This window comes from Pleurodeles waltl, chromosome 11 (genome assembly GCF_031143425.1).
Source record: "Pleurodeles waltl isolate 20211129_DDA chromosome 11, aPleWal1.hap1.20221129, whole genome shotgun sequence".
Taxonomy (NCBI): domain Eukaryota; kingdom Metazoa; phylum Chordata; class Amphibia; order Caudata; family Salamandridae; genus Pleurodeles; species Pleurodeles waltl.
Genome location: NC_090450.1, coordinates 820053550 through 820070097, shown reverse-complemented (window position 1 = coordinate 820070097; position 16548 = coordinate 820053550). Strand labels below are relative to the sequence as shown.

General features: G+C 46.2%; 1 protein-coding gene and 1 long non-coding RNA gene across 3 annotated transcripts in view; one reads left to right on the top strand and one right to left on the bottom strand.

The window, feature by feature from the left end:
- GAL3ST1 (galactose-3-O-sulfotransferase 1) overlaps positions 1 to 16548 on the top strand; it is a 293301-nt gene that overhangs the window by 181478 nt on the left and 95275 nt on the right. The window contains exon 2 of the mRNA XM_069214641.1: positions 5546 to 5679. Within this exon, the coding sequence (XP_069070742.1) occupies positions 5555 to 5679 (125 nt within the window). The 5' untranslated portion in view covers positions 5546 to 5554. The remainder of the gene's footprint in view (positions 1 to 5545; positions 5680 to 16548) is intronic.
- LOC138266171 (uncharacterized) overlaps positions 1 to 16548 on the bottom strand; it is a 163384-nt gene that overhangs the window by 67377 nt on the left and 79459 nt on the right. The window lies entirely within an intron of this gene.

Genomic DNA, 16548 nt, shown 5'->3' with positions numbered 1-16548 from the left:
CACCTATCAGCTCTATTTGAACTGCAGTGGCTGATAAGAAGGCCCAAGATTAGCAGGTATATGACACACCTTTTCAAACACAGCCGGTTACTATCAACTCTGTTGGCCTCTCCCATCCTCGCTCCTCCTCTCTTGCCTTCCTTCGGAAACGGCCAATCTGCTTTTAGGTATGTACAAAACACACATTGAGATCAGGTAACATGTTAAAGAATCACGATTTGTGAGTCAGTATTTGGAAGGGGTTTGTTTAGGGCATGCCTTAAAAATACTGAGTCTGAATGGGATGTATGAATGTTTTACAACTGAATTACGGTCGCAAAACATTCATATTTTACTGACTCCTTGTAAGAGGTGGTAACCCATTCGTAAATGGGAAGGGGTACCCTATAGAGACCACATCCCCTTCGAGAATGGAAAACAAATATTTTTTAAAAGCAGGCAGTGATCCCACAGACCACTGCCTACTCATAAAAAATTAAACTGCAAAGTTTATTTTTTCTTTTTAAACGCATCCTGGGTTCCTTTAAGGAAAACAGGCTGCATTAAAAAAAACAACAACATTGCTTTATCAAAAAGAAATCACAGGTATGGTGGTCTGCTGACCTCAGTAGGCCACCATCCCTGTGATGGCTGCTATTCCTAATGGGTTGCAAATTGCAACCTGCCCTATTAATATGGATGCTCTAGGTGTATTTGCAACCACTCGGGCGCTACTGAAACTCAAAAGACTTTCATACATTAGGAATACAGATTTCCTAATTGCGATTTGGGGAGAATCTCAATTAGGAAATCGGTATTCCTAATGTTAGTAGATCTGGCCCTTAATTCCTAATCCCTCTTCCTCATCTCTCACCCCAGACGTTTTTTCCCCTTAGCCTCCCACTATTCCTTTCCTCTTTCCCCCTCTCCCATTTCAACTTCCTTATTTCTACAAAACTCTTTTCTTCTTGTTATCTTAACTCTGGTTTACTTTTCTTGTCACTCTTACTATTTAACTCTCTTGCTTCTCGTTACCACCTTTATCCCCTTCATTCTGTACCCCCTGCTCCCCACCACCACTTCCATTCTTTTTCCTTTCTTCTTCGCCTACTTATTCCTTCCTCCTCAGTCTCCTAGTCTATCAAACTTTACTTCTAGGCTATTTTCTCATTTTCTTTCGAAACGTTTGACCCTGTATTTTTAGGTCTACTCTCCAGGTTCATGTAAAAAAATCACAAATAAAAAATAAATATATAGCTACACACGTAGGGTGCTTTCGGTTACCCTTTTCATGTGTTGGACTGTTGAACGGTCATTCATGTTTTACTTCTGAACGCCACGGCAAGCAGCATGGAGCAGTGGGTCGGCCATTTCACTCTTAGTGAAAACATCTTGCCTTAAAACATGTGTACATATTCTAAAAAAGCATCACTTTTCGGTGCCAGAGCTGGTGGGTCAGTACTTTACTTTGCCTAGCTTTTTTTCTTTCAATTCTTTATCCTTTTTATTTTTTAGTCATCTTTGTATGTTTGCATAAGATTTTTAGATTACAGTAATTCAAAGCTGATAGTACTGTTTCTTTGTGCCTATAAGAATTGTATTTTCCTGTGGCGTGAATTAAAACTAACAAGGGTTTCAAAGAATATCCATCTGCCAAGAAGCAATCATTATGCTCGCTTAAAAAGTATATATAATATTTGTTCTACAGTTAAAAATATTATTGCAAATATGAAGCCTCTATGTGTAGTATGTGGGATGCATTCTTTCTTTTCTTAATTTCTTTTGGGGTCATAAGCTTGCTGTAAAAAGGAAACAAACAACTGTGGCCCCAGCTTGCTAGGGTCAGACCTATTGTTAGTTTTGCTAGTACGTCCTACTGTGTCCGGCTGCTCTATCTGCTTTTGTATCCCTACTAGATTCAAGCTTGGAACATAACTTTTTAGTTTTCAGTAGTTGGCCACTTAGTTTCCTGGCTCCACTGTAGCATTTTATTATTGTTAATGTTTCCACTTTGCAAGTCCTAAACTAAACTAAGCTACTAAGTATATCCATCTCCCAACTAACCCCTTGTACATGATGCTGCATTTCCATTTTCAACATTGCAGTCCATTAAGCCTGCAGTCTTGCTTCTTATCACCATCTGCCTTTGAGCTTCACTAATGGCACTGTCTATGACTCTCACCTAACCACCTTTCTTTGACCCCACCTTAATAATTCCACACCTTTCTGAATGCCTCTCCTTCCCTCTCCTTACACATGTCTGCCTCTCACCTTTTCCCACTCCTCCCTTCTACCTCTTGTAGGAGGCTGGCCTGGCTTGTAGTGGGTACCAAGGGGTACTTACACTCTGTACCAGGTCCAGTTATCCCTTATTAGTGTAGAAGAGGTGTTTCTAGCAGCTTAGGCTGATAGAAGGTAGCTATAGCAGAGCAGCTTAGGCTGAACTAGGAGACATGCAAAGCTCCTACTATACTACTGGTGTCATATGTACAATATTATAAGAAAACACAATACACAGATATACTAAAAATAAAGGTACTTTATTTTTATGACAATATGCCAAAAGTATCTCAGGGAGTACCCTCAGTATGAGGATGCCAATTATACACAAGATATATGTACACAAAACCAAAAATATGCAGTAATAGCAAAAGGAAGTAATGCAAGCAATGTAAAGTTACAGTAGATTGCAATAGGAGCACATAGATATAGGGGCAACACAAACCATATACTCCAAAAGTGGAATGCGAACCACAAATGGACCCCAAACCTATGTGAGCTTGTAGAGGGTCGCTGGGACTGTAAGAAAACAGTGAGGGTTAGAAAAATAGCCCTCTCCAAGACCCTGAAAAGTAGGTGTAAAGTTCACCTATATTCCCCAGAGAGCACAGAAGTCGTGATAGGGGAATTCTGCAAGGAAGACCAACACCAGCAATGCAACCAAAGTGGATTTCCAAACGAGAGTACCTGTGGAACAAGGGGACCAAGTCCAAGAGTCGCGATAAAGTCGAGATTGGGCAGATGCCCAGGAAATGCCAGCTGACGGTGCAAAGAAGCTGCCACCGGATGGTAGAAGCTGGGGATTCTGCAAGAACGAAGAGGTCTAGAAACTTCCCCTTTGGAGGATGGATGTCCCACGTCGTGAAGAAGCTTGCAGAGGTGTTCCCATGCAGAAAGACCGCAAACAAGCCTTGCTAGCTGCAAGGGTCGTGGTTAGGGTTTTTGGATGCTGCTGTGGCCCAGGAGGGACCAGGATGTCGCCACTTGAATGAGGAGACAGGGGGGCGCCCAGCAAGTCAGGGAGCCCTCACAGAAGCAGGCAGCACCCGCAGAAGTACCGGAACAGGCACTTAGAAGAGGGGTGAACCGGAGCTCACCCGAAGACACAAAAGGGAGTCTCACGACGCTGGAGGACAACTCAGGAGGTTGTGCACTGCAGGTTAGAGTGTCGGGGACCCAGGCTTGGCTGTGCACGAAGGAAATCCTGGAAGAGTGCACAGGAGCCAGAGCAGCTGCAAATCACGCGGTACCCAGAAATGCAGTCTAGCATGGGGAGGCAAGAACTTGCCTCCACCAAACTTGGACTGAAGAGTCACTGGACTGTGGGAGTCACTTGGACAGAGTTGCTGAGTTCCAGGGACCACGCTCGTCGTGCTGAGAGGGGACCCAGAGGACCGGTGATGCAGTCTTTTGTTGCCTGCGGTTGCAGGGGGAAGATTCCGTCGACCCACGGGAGATTTCTTCAGAGCTCCTGGTGCAAGAAGGAGGCAGGCTACCCCCAGAGCATGCACCACCAGGAAAACAGTTGAGAAGGCAGCAGGATCAGCGATACAAGGTTGCAGTAGTCGTCTTTGCTACTTTGTTGCTGTTTTGCAGGCATCCTGAGCAGTCAGCGGTCGATCCTTTGGCAGAAGGTGAGGAGAGAGATGCAGAGGAACCCTGATGAGCTCTTGCATTCGTTATCTAAAGAATTCCCGAAGCAGAGACCCTAAATAGCCAGAAAAGGAGGTTTGGCTACCTAGGAAGGAGGATAGGCTTGCAACACAGGTAAGAGCCTATCAGAGGGAGTCTCTGACGTCACCTGCTGGCACTGGCCACTCAGAACAGTCTAGTGTGCCAGCAGCACCTCTGTTTCCAAGATGGCAGAGGTCTGGAGCACACTGGAGGAGCTCTAGGCACCTCCCCTGGGAGGTGCAGGTCAGGGGAGTGGTCACTCTCCTTTCCTTTGTCCAGTTTCGCGTCAGAGCAGGGCTGGGGGATCCCTGAACCGGCGTAGACTGGCTTATGCAGAGATGGGCACCATCTGTGCCCATCAAAGCATTTCCAGAGGCTGGGGGAGGCTACCCCTCCCCAGCCCTGACACCTTTTTCCAAAGGGAGAGGGTGTAACACCCTCTCTCTGAGGAAGTCCTTTGTTCTGCCTTCCTGGGCCAAGCCTGGCTGGACCCCAGGAGGGCAGAAACCTGTCCGAGGGGTTGGCAGCAGCAGAAGCTGCAGTGAAACCCCGGGAAAGGTAGTTTGGCAGTACCTGGGTCTGTGCTAGAGACTCGGGGGATCATGGAATTGTCTCCCCAATACCAGAATGGCATTGGGGTGACAATTCCATGATCTTAGACATGTTACATGGCCATGTTCGGAGTTACCATTGTGACGCTATACATAGGTTGTAACCTATGTATAGTGCACGCGTGAAATGGTGTCCCCGCACTCACAAAGTCCGGGGAATTTGCCCTGAACGATGTGGGGGCACCTTGGCTAGTGCCAGGGTGCCCACACAGTAAGTAACTTAGCACCCAACCTTTACCAAGTAAAGGTTAGACATATAGGTGACTTATAAGTTACTTAAGTGCAGTGGTAAATGGCTGTGAAATAACGTGGATGTTATTTCACTCAAGCTGCAGTGGCAGGCCTGTGTAAGAATTGTCAGAGCTCCCTATGGGTGGCAAAAGAAATGCTGCAGCCCATAGGGATCTCCTGGAACCCCAATACCCTGGGTACCTCAGTACCATATACTAGGGAATTATAAGGGTGTTCCAGTATGCCAATGTGAATTGGTGAAATTTGTCACTAGCCTGTTAGTGACAATTTAGAAAGCAGAGAGAGCATAACCACTGAGGTTCTGGTTAGCAGAGCCTCAGTGAGACAGTTAGTCATCCCACAGGGAACACATACAGGGCACACTTATGAGCACTGGGGCCCTGGCTGGCAGGGTCCCAGTGACACATACACTAAAACAACATATATACAGTGAAATATGGGGGTAACATGCCAGGCAAGATGGTACTTTCCTACACCTCTGTCCTTTACCTATTGGTCATCTCTGCCCATCAGCTGCTTGACTGTTTCTGTTTCTCATACACAAGTTTTGTTCTGCCCCTCAACTGCCCCTTAACTCTTTGCCTAACACTTCACTGCTCACTTCTGCCCTTCATCTGTCCTGCCTCCACCGGTCTGGCCATCACCACCTCTCGGACTGTCTGTGTAGCTCAGCTCTCTGCTGTCCCTGTAGTTGTTGTGTGCCCTTCGATATATGTTGTAACCTTGTTTTCTGTCTCCTTCAATGACAGGAACTCGAGATGCTGCCTCAGGGGAGGCCTTGGCGGTCCATGTGCAAAGGCCTAATCCTGGGGACTCTCCTGACCAGCTTCATGCTGCTGCTCTACTCCTACGCCATCCCGCCCCTGCACTTCAGCAACACTCAGTGAGTATGAGATACAAGCTTTCTATGCCTCCATCTACACTGCGATTCAATACTTCGGTATATTAAACTGGGACAATGACGTAATCCGCAAACAAAGATAAAACATGTTCCCTACACCTTGGCATAATCTGTTACCTTCTACCTAATCTTTCCTATGTGTCCCCTACCTAGATATAATCTCTGTGCCTTCTCTACATGAGTTGCCTATGTGTCCTGGCTCATAAATATCCTTTATATCTTGCAAAATGCCTGACCCTTACTGAGAGATGCCATGTATGTGTCCACCCACAGATTATCCAAACACCTCAGTTCTGGGCTAATTTGTGTACCACTTGCCTTTAGCTAGATAAAACGTTATCCACTTACCAACAATAACTTGTGAATGTACCAAAAGAAAACGTATTTATTTTTTTGTTTATTTATATATTTATTGAGAGTCTTGTTGCGTGCTAAGTGGGAGCCAGGATCTCTGTGGAGCTATGTGCATAAGAAGGGAGAACCCTGGAGTGAATGGAGTTAAGTGCAGGGGAGTAGCTACCAGTGGTGCAGCCAGGCAGTGGCCCCGAGGCCAGAGGAAGGCTGTATGTCAGAATATCATCTGCAGAAATGTCATCTGACATACATGTCGTGTTCTAAATATCATTTCCGAAAATATCGTCGCATTCGGTATAGATATTCTATTAACTGCAATATGGCGATCTTTTTGTAATCAGTATTTAGGACACAGCATTTATATCAGACAGTATTCTGATAATATTGTGGTACCATAGCCAGGGATGACCTCAGTGATTTCAGAAGTGGCCTTCTCAAGATATTTTTCGCAAGTGGCACCCTGGGGACTGGCTTCAGTCTACTTTGGAGGGGGGGAAGTAAAGGAAAAGAAAGTCACAAACATGCCCAGGCAGGCTACAGAGCAAAGCTGCAGCCACACCTTTGGAAGAAAGAGAGGCTGTAATGATTCAGCAGTGGGGTGTTCTGTTCACATCAGCCGAGCTGCTAGTCACCCAATTACACAGTAGCTCAGATCAAGCTAGAAAAATGCTTAGGAACTGGGGGCGAGACAGTAGCATGTGCGAGAGAGCATGTTGCAGCCTATAGCGAGTGATATTTCATTTTGGAGGTCACTTAATATCCTTACAAATAACTCCTAAAACACAGTGACTGTTTCTCTCTGTTTCTCTTATTCTTTCTCTCGTTTGTTTGTATTCTTTATTTCTCTCATGTTTCTTCTCCATTTTCTCTCCTTCCGTTGTTTTATCTCCAGATTTCCTATTTTTTCCTCTTATTTGTTTTATTTCCTCCCCTTCTTTCCACCCCTTCCTCCTTTCTTTCTCCCATTGGTGGGTTAAGAATAATAAAATAAAAATGTACTCACCCAATGCATGAGCTGGCTCACCTCCAGTCCTCCTGCTTCAGTACCTCAGTGCTAGTTTGGTCTGCAGGCTGCAGCAGTTCTCCATACCAATCCAAACGCTGCTCTCATGCTGCTCATAATGTTAGCAGCATGAGAGCAGCACCAGGATTGACTGGAGCGGGCTACCTTAATGCTCCAGCAGGCACTTGGGGCCTATTCCTGCTCTCCACCCAGCTTTCCTAGACAGCTGGGTAGAGAGGTTTACACTTCGCATGTCAGGATGGCCGTCTCAAGACAGCCGGCCACAGTGGCATACGCATTGTAAACTGGTGGAGTGAGCACAACTGCCCTGCTGCCAGTCAGCAGCAGTGCTCCCATGCACCTATCAGAGTTGATTCTTAAAAAAGTGTAAAAAACATAACTGATACTTGGGGACCCAAGAGCCAAACATTTCGAGATAGAGCTTATGTGGCATTAATACTGTATGTTCACTGGGGCAGGCCTGTGGTGCTCAAGGGACAGTGTGAAAATTACTTGGCCTAAGTGTGCACTTACCTAATACCCTTGTATTTAGATAGGAGCTCCTGATGATCTTCCTCAATCATAAGTACCTCTCACCATATGAAATGTTGGAAACTCTAAGGATTCAGCCTTCTCTCCTCAGAAAAATACAAGGAGCAAGCCATTATTGGAAACCAGTTTCACCAGACCTAGCAGCAATGCTTCTGAATTATTGAAAATAGACCTCATTATGAGTTCAGGGATAAAATCTGATCCCTGTGAAAACAGTGGTTAGAATTAAGAATTGTGTGATAATTATCCCACCCTTACAGTTTTTCTTTGACAGATTCCAGAAGGACACACCTGCTAAAATTTAAAGGGGGGGAGGCCTGTAAAAAGGCAAAACATGCAGAATTTGCTGTGTTAAATATCAATTTTGCATGGTATGTCTCATTTTCAAGTTGAAAACCCGGAATAGGAGGAATTCACCATGCCTGGTAAATACCTTGCACCAAGGTAATGATATTTAACTTGTATGGTAAATACCGCACCCTATTCTGCATAACTTGTAATGAGGGTCTTAGACATTCCAAACCAATACAGAATAATTCTACATACCCCCAGAACAGCTTCCACCAATAATAATAAAACCAAAGTATGCAAACATTTGTATGTGTGGTGCAAGAGTGAAGGCCTTCATCCAGTGTCAGCACTTCCTCATCAAACAGTGCCATATATTTGCTGGAACTCTGCCAGTAGAAACCAAAAGTTCATATTGGCCAGTATCCAGCTAATCATTTGCAGATAAACAAAGCATCTTTATTCTCTGATAAAATCATAAAACAAAATTATGACAGCGCATGTGGTTCCTTCCTGTGAACAAACCAATGCATTCATAGGAATGTGATAGTAATTTCTTTGTTGATGGAACATCCTCTTTAGCCAGACACTAACGGTGAGATACACAAATTCTCTATAGTAGTTTGGACTCTTGCTCTAGGCAAGACTGCTGGTTAAAGGATGACAGTACTTTTGCTTGTAGGCGACTATGCCTATCCTACAACAAGTCTCAACTGTTGTCCCAACCTTACCGGCTCACTCGCAGCACCTCACCAAAAACAAAATAGTAAAAGGTGATTTGTGGCAGCCTTTACCCATGGACTCGAGAATAAGACATCTCAGGGAGTGTCGTGGTTAAACGGAGATTACCCCTTTCTCACAGATATATCATGTCTCATACAAACACAGGCAATAACAAAGATTCAGTAAAGTTTTAATAGTTTTTATTTAACACAACTGCAGTTTGCGATATGTTGCATGGGCTGCAATGATTAGGATAATGAATAATGCATGAAACAGAATTGTGAAGACAAGAGTCATTATTACAAAGACCCCCACCATATTCCAGTGCATGTAAAAGACATACAAGATGTAATTGCCCTAATACCCTAATGTGATAGGCCTAACCTCCTACCCAAAGGAGAGCTGGGTTTGTTAAACCTAATCTGCCAATGCCACGTCCATGAGAGGAGCCCCCAACCCTCGTTACCTTGGAATGAGAACTCTATCTCAGACTCTGCAGGGACATGAAGACTGGGTCAGCGTCAAGACGACGTGCAGCATCTATTTCAGTGATGGTGGCGATGCCCTCTGGTCGAAATCCCTCTGATTATCTGTCTAAAGTGTGATGTATTTATACAGATCTTCCAGGACCCCTGACATAGGTGTGTTCCCAAACAATAGATAACAGACATGCTTGGGACGGCAATTATTATAAACAATCCCTCAAAAGTATAGAGAGGGAAAATCCCTAAGTGTGAACACCTACTGTTTGTTTGTCTTTATTGCTTGATCTTGAAGCCTTAGCGCGGTGGCACTGATAATGCAATGTGGCCTAACTATAAACAAGGCAGCCATCTTAGATGAATTAAATAATTAAATGGGCTAAGACAGAGCAAGCTAAGTAGGTTAAAAGTCACTAGGTGACGGGGGCACGAGTCTGCAAGCCAGAGGCTAAGCTAACTCCTGTTATCCCATTAAAACAAACTAGGATTCACTATAGGAGACTTTTTTTTTAAAGGTTCTAGGATAAAGTTGTTATTGAGGGATTCCTTCTTTCATGACCATTGTAGGCACAATGGAAAGACGTCTAATATTACTCTAAATACTAAGCGAGCATTGTACTATAACTAGTATAAAATAGAAAATTGTGAAATCATGTTTGCATGCTGGTTAACTTTTGTCAAAGCAATGAAGGTCAAGGACAATCCAAGCAAGGCTGTGAAGCTGGATCCGAGTATGCTTTGTAACATGACACGCCGAGTCTAACAACTGATTGCATGGAAACCTAACAGCTGACTCCAAAAGATGATTGGTAGCGATTATGGTTCTCTGTGCGGAACCTCTTTCCCAGGATATATATTTTTAGTAGCTGAATGCAGGCTGCAACATGCCCCAACTAAGTATCAATGCTTGAAGAGAGTCATGAGTGTGCCAAACAGACTGTTTCAATAGATAGTCTCTGTAAGGAAATGCCTCCTTGGCATGGTTGCCCCCTGACTTTTTGCCTTTGCTGATGCTATGTTTACAATTGAAAGTGTGCTGAGGCCTGCTAACCAGGCCCCAGCACCAGTGTTCTTTCCCTAACCTGTACTGTTGTATCCACAATTGGCAGACCCTGGCATCCAGATAAGTCCCTTGTAACTGGTACTTCTAGTACCAACGGCCCTGATGCCAAGGAAGGTCTCTAAGGGCTACAGCATGTCTTATGCCACCCTGGAGACCTCTCACTCAGCACAGACACACTGCTTGCCAGCTTGTGTGTGCTAGTGAGAACAAAACGAGTAAGTCGACATGGCACTCCCCTCAGGGTGCCATGCCAGCCTCTCACTGCCTATGCAAGTATAGGTCAGCCACCCCTCTAGCAGGCCTTACAGCCCTAAGGCAGGGTGCACTATACCATAGGTGAGGGTACCAGTGCATGAGCATGGTACCCCTACAGTGTCTAAACAAAACCTTAGACATTGTAAGTGCAGGGTAGCCATAAGAGTATATGGTCTGGGAGTCTGTTTTGCACAAACTCCCCAGCACCATAATGGCTACACTGAAAACTGAGAAGTTTGGTATCAAACTTCTCAGCACAATAAATGCACACTGATGCCAGTGTACATTTTATTGCAAAATACACCCCAGAGGGCACCTTAGAGGTGCCCCCTGAAACTTAACCGACTGTCTGTGTAGGCTGACTAGTTCCAGCAGCCTGCCACACTAGAGACATGTTGCTGGCCCCATGGGGAGAGTGCCTTTGTCACTCTGAGGCCAGTAAAAAAGCCTGCACTGGGTGGAGATGCTAACACCTCCCCCAGGCAGGAGCTGTAACACCTGGCGGTGAGCCTCAAAGGCTCACCCCTTTGTCACAGCCCAGCAGGGCACTCCAGCTTAGTGGAGTTGCCCGCCCCCTCCGGCCACGGCCCCCACTTTTGGCGGCAAGGCTGGAGGGAACAAAGAAAGCAACAAGGAGGAGTCACTGGCCAGTCAGGACAGCCCCTAAGGTGTCCTGAGCTGAGGTGACTCTAACTTTTAGAAATCCTCCATCTTGCAGATGGAGGATTCCCCCAATAGGGTTAGGATTGTGACCCCCTCCCCTTGGGAGGAGGCACAAAGAGGGTATACCCACCCTCAGGGCTAGTAGCCATTGGCTATTAACCCCCCAGACCTAAACACGCCCTTAAATTTAGTATTTAAGGGCTACCCTGAACCCTAGAAAATTAGATTCCTGCAACAACAAGAAGAAGGACTGCCTAGCTGAAAACCCCTGCAGAGGAAGACCAGAAGACAACAACTGCCTTGGCTCCAGAAACTCACCGGCCTGTCTCCTGCCTTCCAAAGAACTCTGCTCCAGCGACGCCTTCCAAAGGGACCAGCGACCTCTGAATCCTCTGAGGACTGCCCTGCTTCGACGACGACAAGAAACTCCCGAGGACAGCGGACCTGCTCCAAAAAGACTGCAACTTTATCCAAAGGAGCAACTTTAAAGAACCCTGCAATCTCCCCGCAAGAAGCGTGAGACTTGCAACACTGCACCCGGCGACCCCGACTCGGCTGGTGGAGAACCAACACCTCAGGGAGGACCCCCGGACTACTCTACGACTGTGAGTACCAAAACCCGTCCCCCCTGAGCCCCCACAGCGCCGCCTGCAGAGGGAATCCCGAGGCTTCCCCTGACCGCGACTCTCTGAAACCTAAGTCCCGACGCCTGGGAAAGACCCTGCACCCGCAGCCCCCAAGACCTGAAGGACCGGACTTTCACTGCAGAAGTGACCCCCAGGAGTCCCTCTCCCTTGCCCAAGTGGAGGTTTCCCCGAGGAAGCTCCCCCTTGCCTGCCTGCAGCGCTGAAGAGATCCCTTGATCTCTCATTGACTTCCATTGCGAACCCGACGCTTGTTCTAACACTGCACCCGGCCGCCCCCGCGCCGCTGAGGGTGAAATTTCTGTGTGGGCTTGTGTCCCCCCCGGTGCCCTACAAAACCCCCCTGGTCTGCCCTCCGAAGACGCGGGTACTTACCTGCTGGCAGACTGGAACCGGGGCACCCCCTTCTCTCCATTGAAGCCTATGCGTTTTGGGCACCACTTTGAACTCTGCACCTGACCGGCCCTGAGCTGCTGGTGTGGTAACTTTGGGGTTGCTCTGAACCCCCAACGGTGGGCTACCTTGGACCAAGAACTGAACCCTGTAAGTGTCTTACTTACCTGGTAAAACTAACAAAAACTTACCTCCCCCAGGAACTGTGAAAATTGCACTTAGTGTCTACTTTTAAAATAGCTATTTGTGAATAACTTGAAAAGTATACATGCAATTGAAATGATTCAAAGTTCCTAATGTACTTACCTGCAATACATTTCAAACAAGATATTACATGTTAAATTTTAACCTGTGGTTCTTAAAATAAACTAAGAAAAGATATTTTTCTATAACAAAACCTATTGGCTGGATTTGTCTCTGAGTGTGTGTACCTCATTTATTGTCTATGTGTATGTACAACAAATGCTTAACACTACTCCTTGGATAAGCCTACTGCTCGACCACACTACCACAAAATAGAGCATTAGTATTATCTATTTTTACCACTATTTTACCTCTAAGGGGAACCCTTGGACTCTGTGCATGCTATTCCTTACTTTGAAATAGCACATACAGAGCCAACTTCCTACATTGGTGGATCAGCGGTGGGGTACAAGACTTTGCATTTGCTGGACTACTCAGCCAATACCTGATCACACGACAAATTCCAAAATTGTCATTAGAAATAGATTTTTGCAATTTGAAAAGTTTTCTAAATTCTTAAAAGACCTGCTAGGGCCTTGTGTTAGATCCTGTTTAGCATTTCTTTTAGAGTTTAAAAGTTTGTAAAAGTTTGAATTAGATTCTAGAACCAGTTTTAGATTCTTAAAAAGTATTCCAACTTTTAGAAGCAAAATGTCTAGCACAGATGTGACTGTGGTGGAACTCGACACCACACCTTACCTCCATCTACAGATGAGAGAGCTAAGGTCACTCTGTAAACTAAAGAAAATAGCAATGGGCCCCAAACCTACCAAAGTACAGCTCCAGGAGCTTTTGGCAGAGTTTGAAAAGGCCAACCCCTCTGAGGATGGCAACTCAGAGGATGAAGATAGTGACTTGGAGGGAAATTCCCCCCCTCCAGTCCTACTTAGGGAGAGCAGGGCTTCTCAAGCCCTGACTCCACAAATAATAGTCAGAGATGCAGGTTCCCTCACAGGAGGGACCAACAACTCTGAAATCACTGAGGATAACTACAGTGAAGAGGACATCCAGTTAGCCAGGATGGCCAAAAGATTGGCTTTGAAAAGACAGATCCTAGCCATAGAGAGGGAAAGACAAGAGATGGGCCTAGGACCCATCAATGGTGGCAGCAACATAAATAGGGTCAGAGATTCTCCTGACATGTTGAAAATCCCTAAAGGGATTGTAACTAAATATGAAGATGGTGATGACATCACCAAATGGTTCACAGCTTTTGAGAGGGCTTGTGTAACCAGAAAAGTGAACAGATCTCACTGGGGTGCTCTCCTTTGGGAAATGTTCACAGGAAAGTGTAGGGATAGACTCCTCACACTCTCTGGAAAAGATGCAGAATCTTATGACCTCATGAAGGGTACCCTGATTGAGGGCTTTGGATTCTCCACTGAGGAGTATAGGATTAGATTCAGGGGGGCTCAAAAATCCTCGAGCCAGACCTGGGTTGACTTTGTAGACTACTCAGTAAAAACACTAGATGGTTGGATTCAAGGCAGTGGTGTAAGTAATTATGATGGGCTGTACAATTTATTTGTGAAAGAACACCTGTTAAGTAATTGTTTCAATGATAAACTCCATCAGCATCTGGTAGACCTAGGACCAATTTCTCCCCATGAATTGGGAAAGAAGGCGGACCATTGGGTCAAGACTAGGGTGTCCAAAACTTCCACAGGGGGTGACCAAAAGAAAGGGGTCACAAAACCTCCCCAGGGGAAAGGTGGTGAGACAGCCAAAAATAAAAATAGTAAAGAGTCTTCTACAGGCCCCCAAAAACCTGCACAGGAGGGTGGGCCCAGAGCCTCTTCACAAAACAATCATGGGTACAGGGGTAAAAACTTTGATCCCAAAAAGGCCTGGTGTCGAAACTGTAGTCAGTCTGGACACCAAACTGGAGACAAGGCCTGTCCCAAGAAAGGTTCCACTCCAAACTCCAATCCAGGTAACACTGGAATGGCTAGTCTCCAAGTGGGATCAACAGTGTGCCCAGAGCAAATCAGGGTCCACACTGAAGCTACTCTAGTCTCTGAGGGTGGGGTGGATTTAGCCACACTAGCTGCCTGGCCGCCTAACATGCAAAAATACAGGCAGCAGCTCTTTATTAATGGGACAAGTGTAGAGGGCCTGAGGGATACAGGTGCCAGTGTCACCATGGTGACAGAGAAACTGGTTTCCCCTGGCCAATACCTGACTGGAAAAACTTATACAGTCACCAGTGCTGACAATCAGACTAAAGCACATCCCATGGCAATGGTAACTTTAGAATGGGGAGGGGTCAATGGCCTGAAACAGGTGGTGGTCTCCTCAAACATCCCAGTAGACTGTCTGCTTCGAAATGACCTGGAGTCCTCAGCATGGGCTGAGGTAGAACTAAAAACCCATGCAGCCATGCTGGGTATCCCTGAACTGGTGTGTGTAAAAACAAGAGCACAATGCAAGGCACAGGGTGAAAAAGTAGAGCTGGAGTCTGGAAGAAAGGCCCAGCCTACCAAGAGAAAAGGAAAGTCAGTTGGGAAACCAACTACAACACAGTCAGAAAAAGAGAACCTCTCTTCTCAGGAAGAAGTTCTGCCCTCTGAGGGAACTGAGCCTTTGGAGCTTGAACCTTATCAGGTTGAGCTCTTAGGCCCAGGGGGACCCTCAAGGGAAGAGCTGTGTAAGGGACAAGAAACCTGTCCCTCTCTTGAAGGCCTTAGGCAGCAAGCTGCTGAAGAGTCCAAGGGCAAGAAAAATGGAACACATAGGGTCTATTGGGAAGATGGACTCCTGTACACTGAGGCCAGAGACCCCAAACCTGGTGCCACTAGGAGAGTGGTAGTGCCTCAGTCGTTCAGAGAGTTTATTCTGACCTTAGCCCATGATATCCCCCTTGCTGGGCATTTGGGACAAACCAAGACGTGGGAGAGGTTAGTCACCCACTTCTACTGGCCCAATATGTCCCAGAAGGTTAAGGAGTTTTGCCTCTCCTGCCCCACCTGTCAATCCAGTGGTAAGACAGGTGGGCACCCAAAGGCCCCCCTCATTCCACTTCCAGTGGTGGGGGTCCCCTTTGAAAGAGTGGGTGTGGACATAGTTGGTCCACTGGAACCTCCCACAGCCTCAGGAAATATGTACATCCTAGTAGTAGTGGATCATGCTACTAGGTATCCTGAAGCTATTCCCCTTAGGTCGACTACTGCCCCTGCAGTAGCCAAGGCCCTCATTGGAATCTTTACCAGAGTGGGTTTCCCTAAGGAGGTGGTGTCTGACAGAGGTACCAACTTCATGTCAGCATACCTAAAACACATGTGGAATGAGTGTGGAGTGACTTACAAATTCACTACACCATACCATCCACAAACTAATGGCTTAGTTGAGAGATTCAACAAGACATTAAAAGGCATGATCATGGGGCTCCCAGAAAAACTCAAAAGGAGATGGGATGTCCTCTTGCCATGTCTGCTTTTTGCTTACAGAGAGGTGCCACAGAAGGGAGTAGGATTCTCACCCTTTGAACTTCTGTTTGGTCACCCTGTAAGGGGACCACTTGCTCTTGTTAAAGAAGGCTGGGAGAGACCTCTTCATGAGCCTAAACAAGACATAGTGGACTATGTACTTGGCCTTCGCTCTAGAATGGCAGAGTACATGGAAAAGGCAACCAAAAACCTTGAGGCCAGCCAACAGCTCCAGAAGTTTTGGTATGACCAAAAGGCTGCACTGGTTGAGTTCCAACCAGGGCAGAAAGTCTGGGTTCTGGAGCCTGTGGCTCCCAGGGCACTCCAGGACAAATGGAGTGGCCCTTACCCAGTGCTAGAAAGGAAGAGTCAGGTCACCTACCTGGTGGACCTGGGCACAAGCAGGAGCCCCAAGAGGGTGATCCATGTGAACCGCCTTAAGCTCTTCCATGACAGGGCTGATGTAAATCTGTTGATGGTAACAGATGAGGATCAGGAGGCAGAGAGTGAACCTCTCCCTGATCTTCTGTCATCAGACCCAAAAGATGGCTCAGTAGATGGAGTGATCTACTCAGACACCCTCTCTGGCCAACAGCAAGCTGATTGTAGGAGAGTCCTACAACAGTTTCCTGAACTCTTCTCCTTAACCCCTGGTCAGACACACCTGTGTACCCATGATGTGGACACAGGAGACAGCATGCCTGTCAAAAACAAAATTTTTAGACAGTCTGACAATGTTAAGGAAAGCATTAAGGTGGAAGTC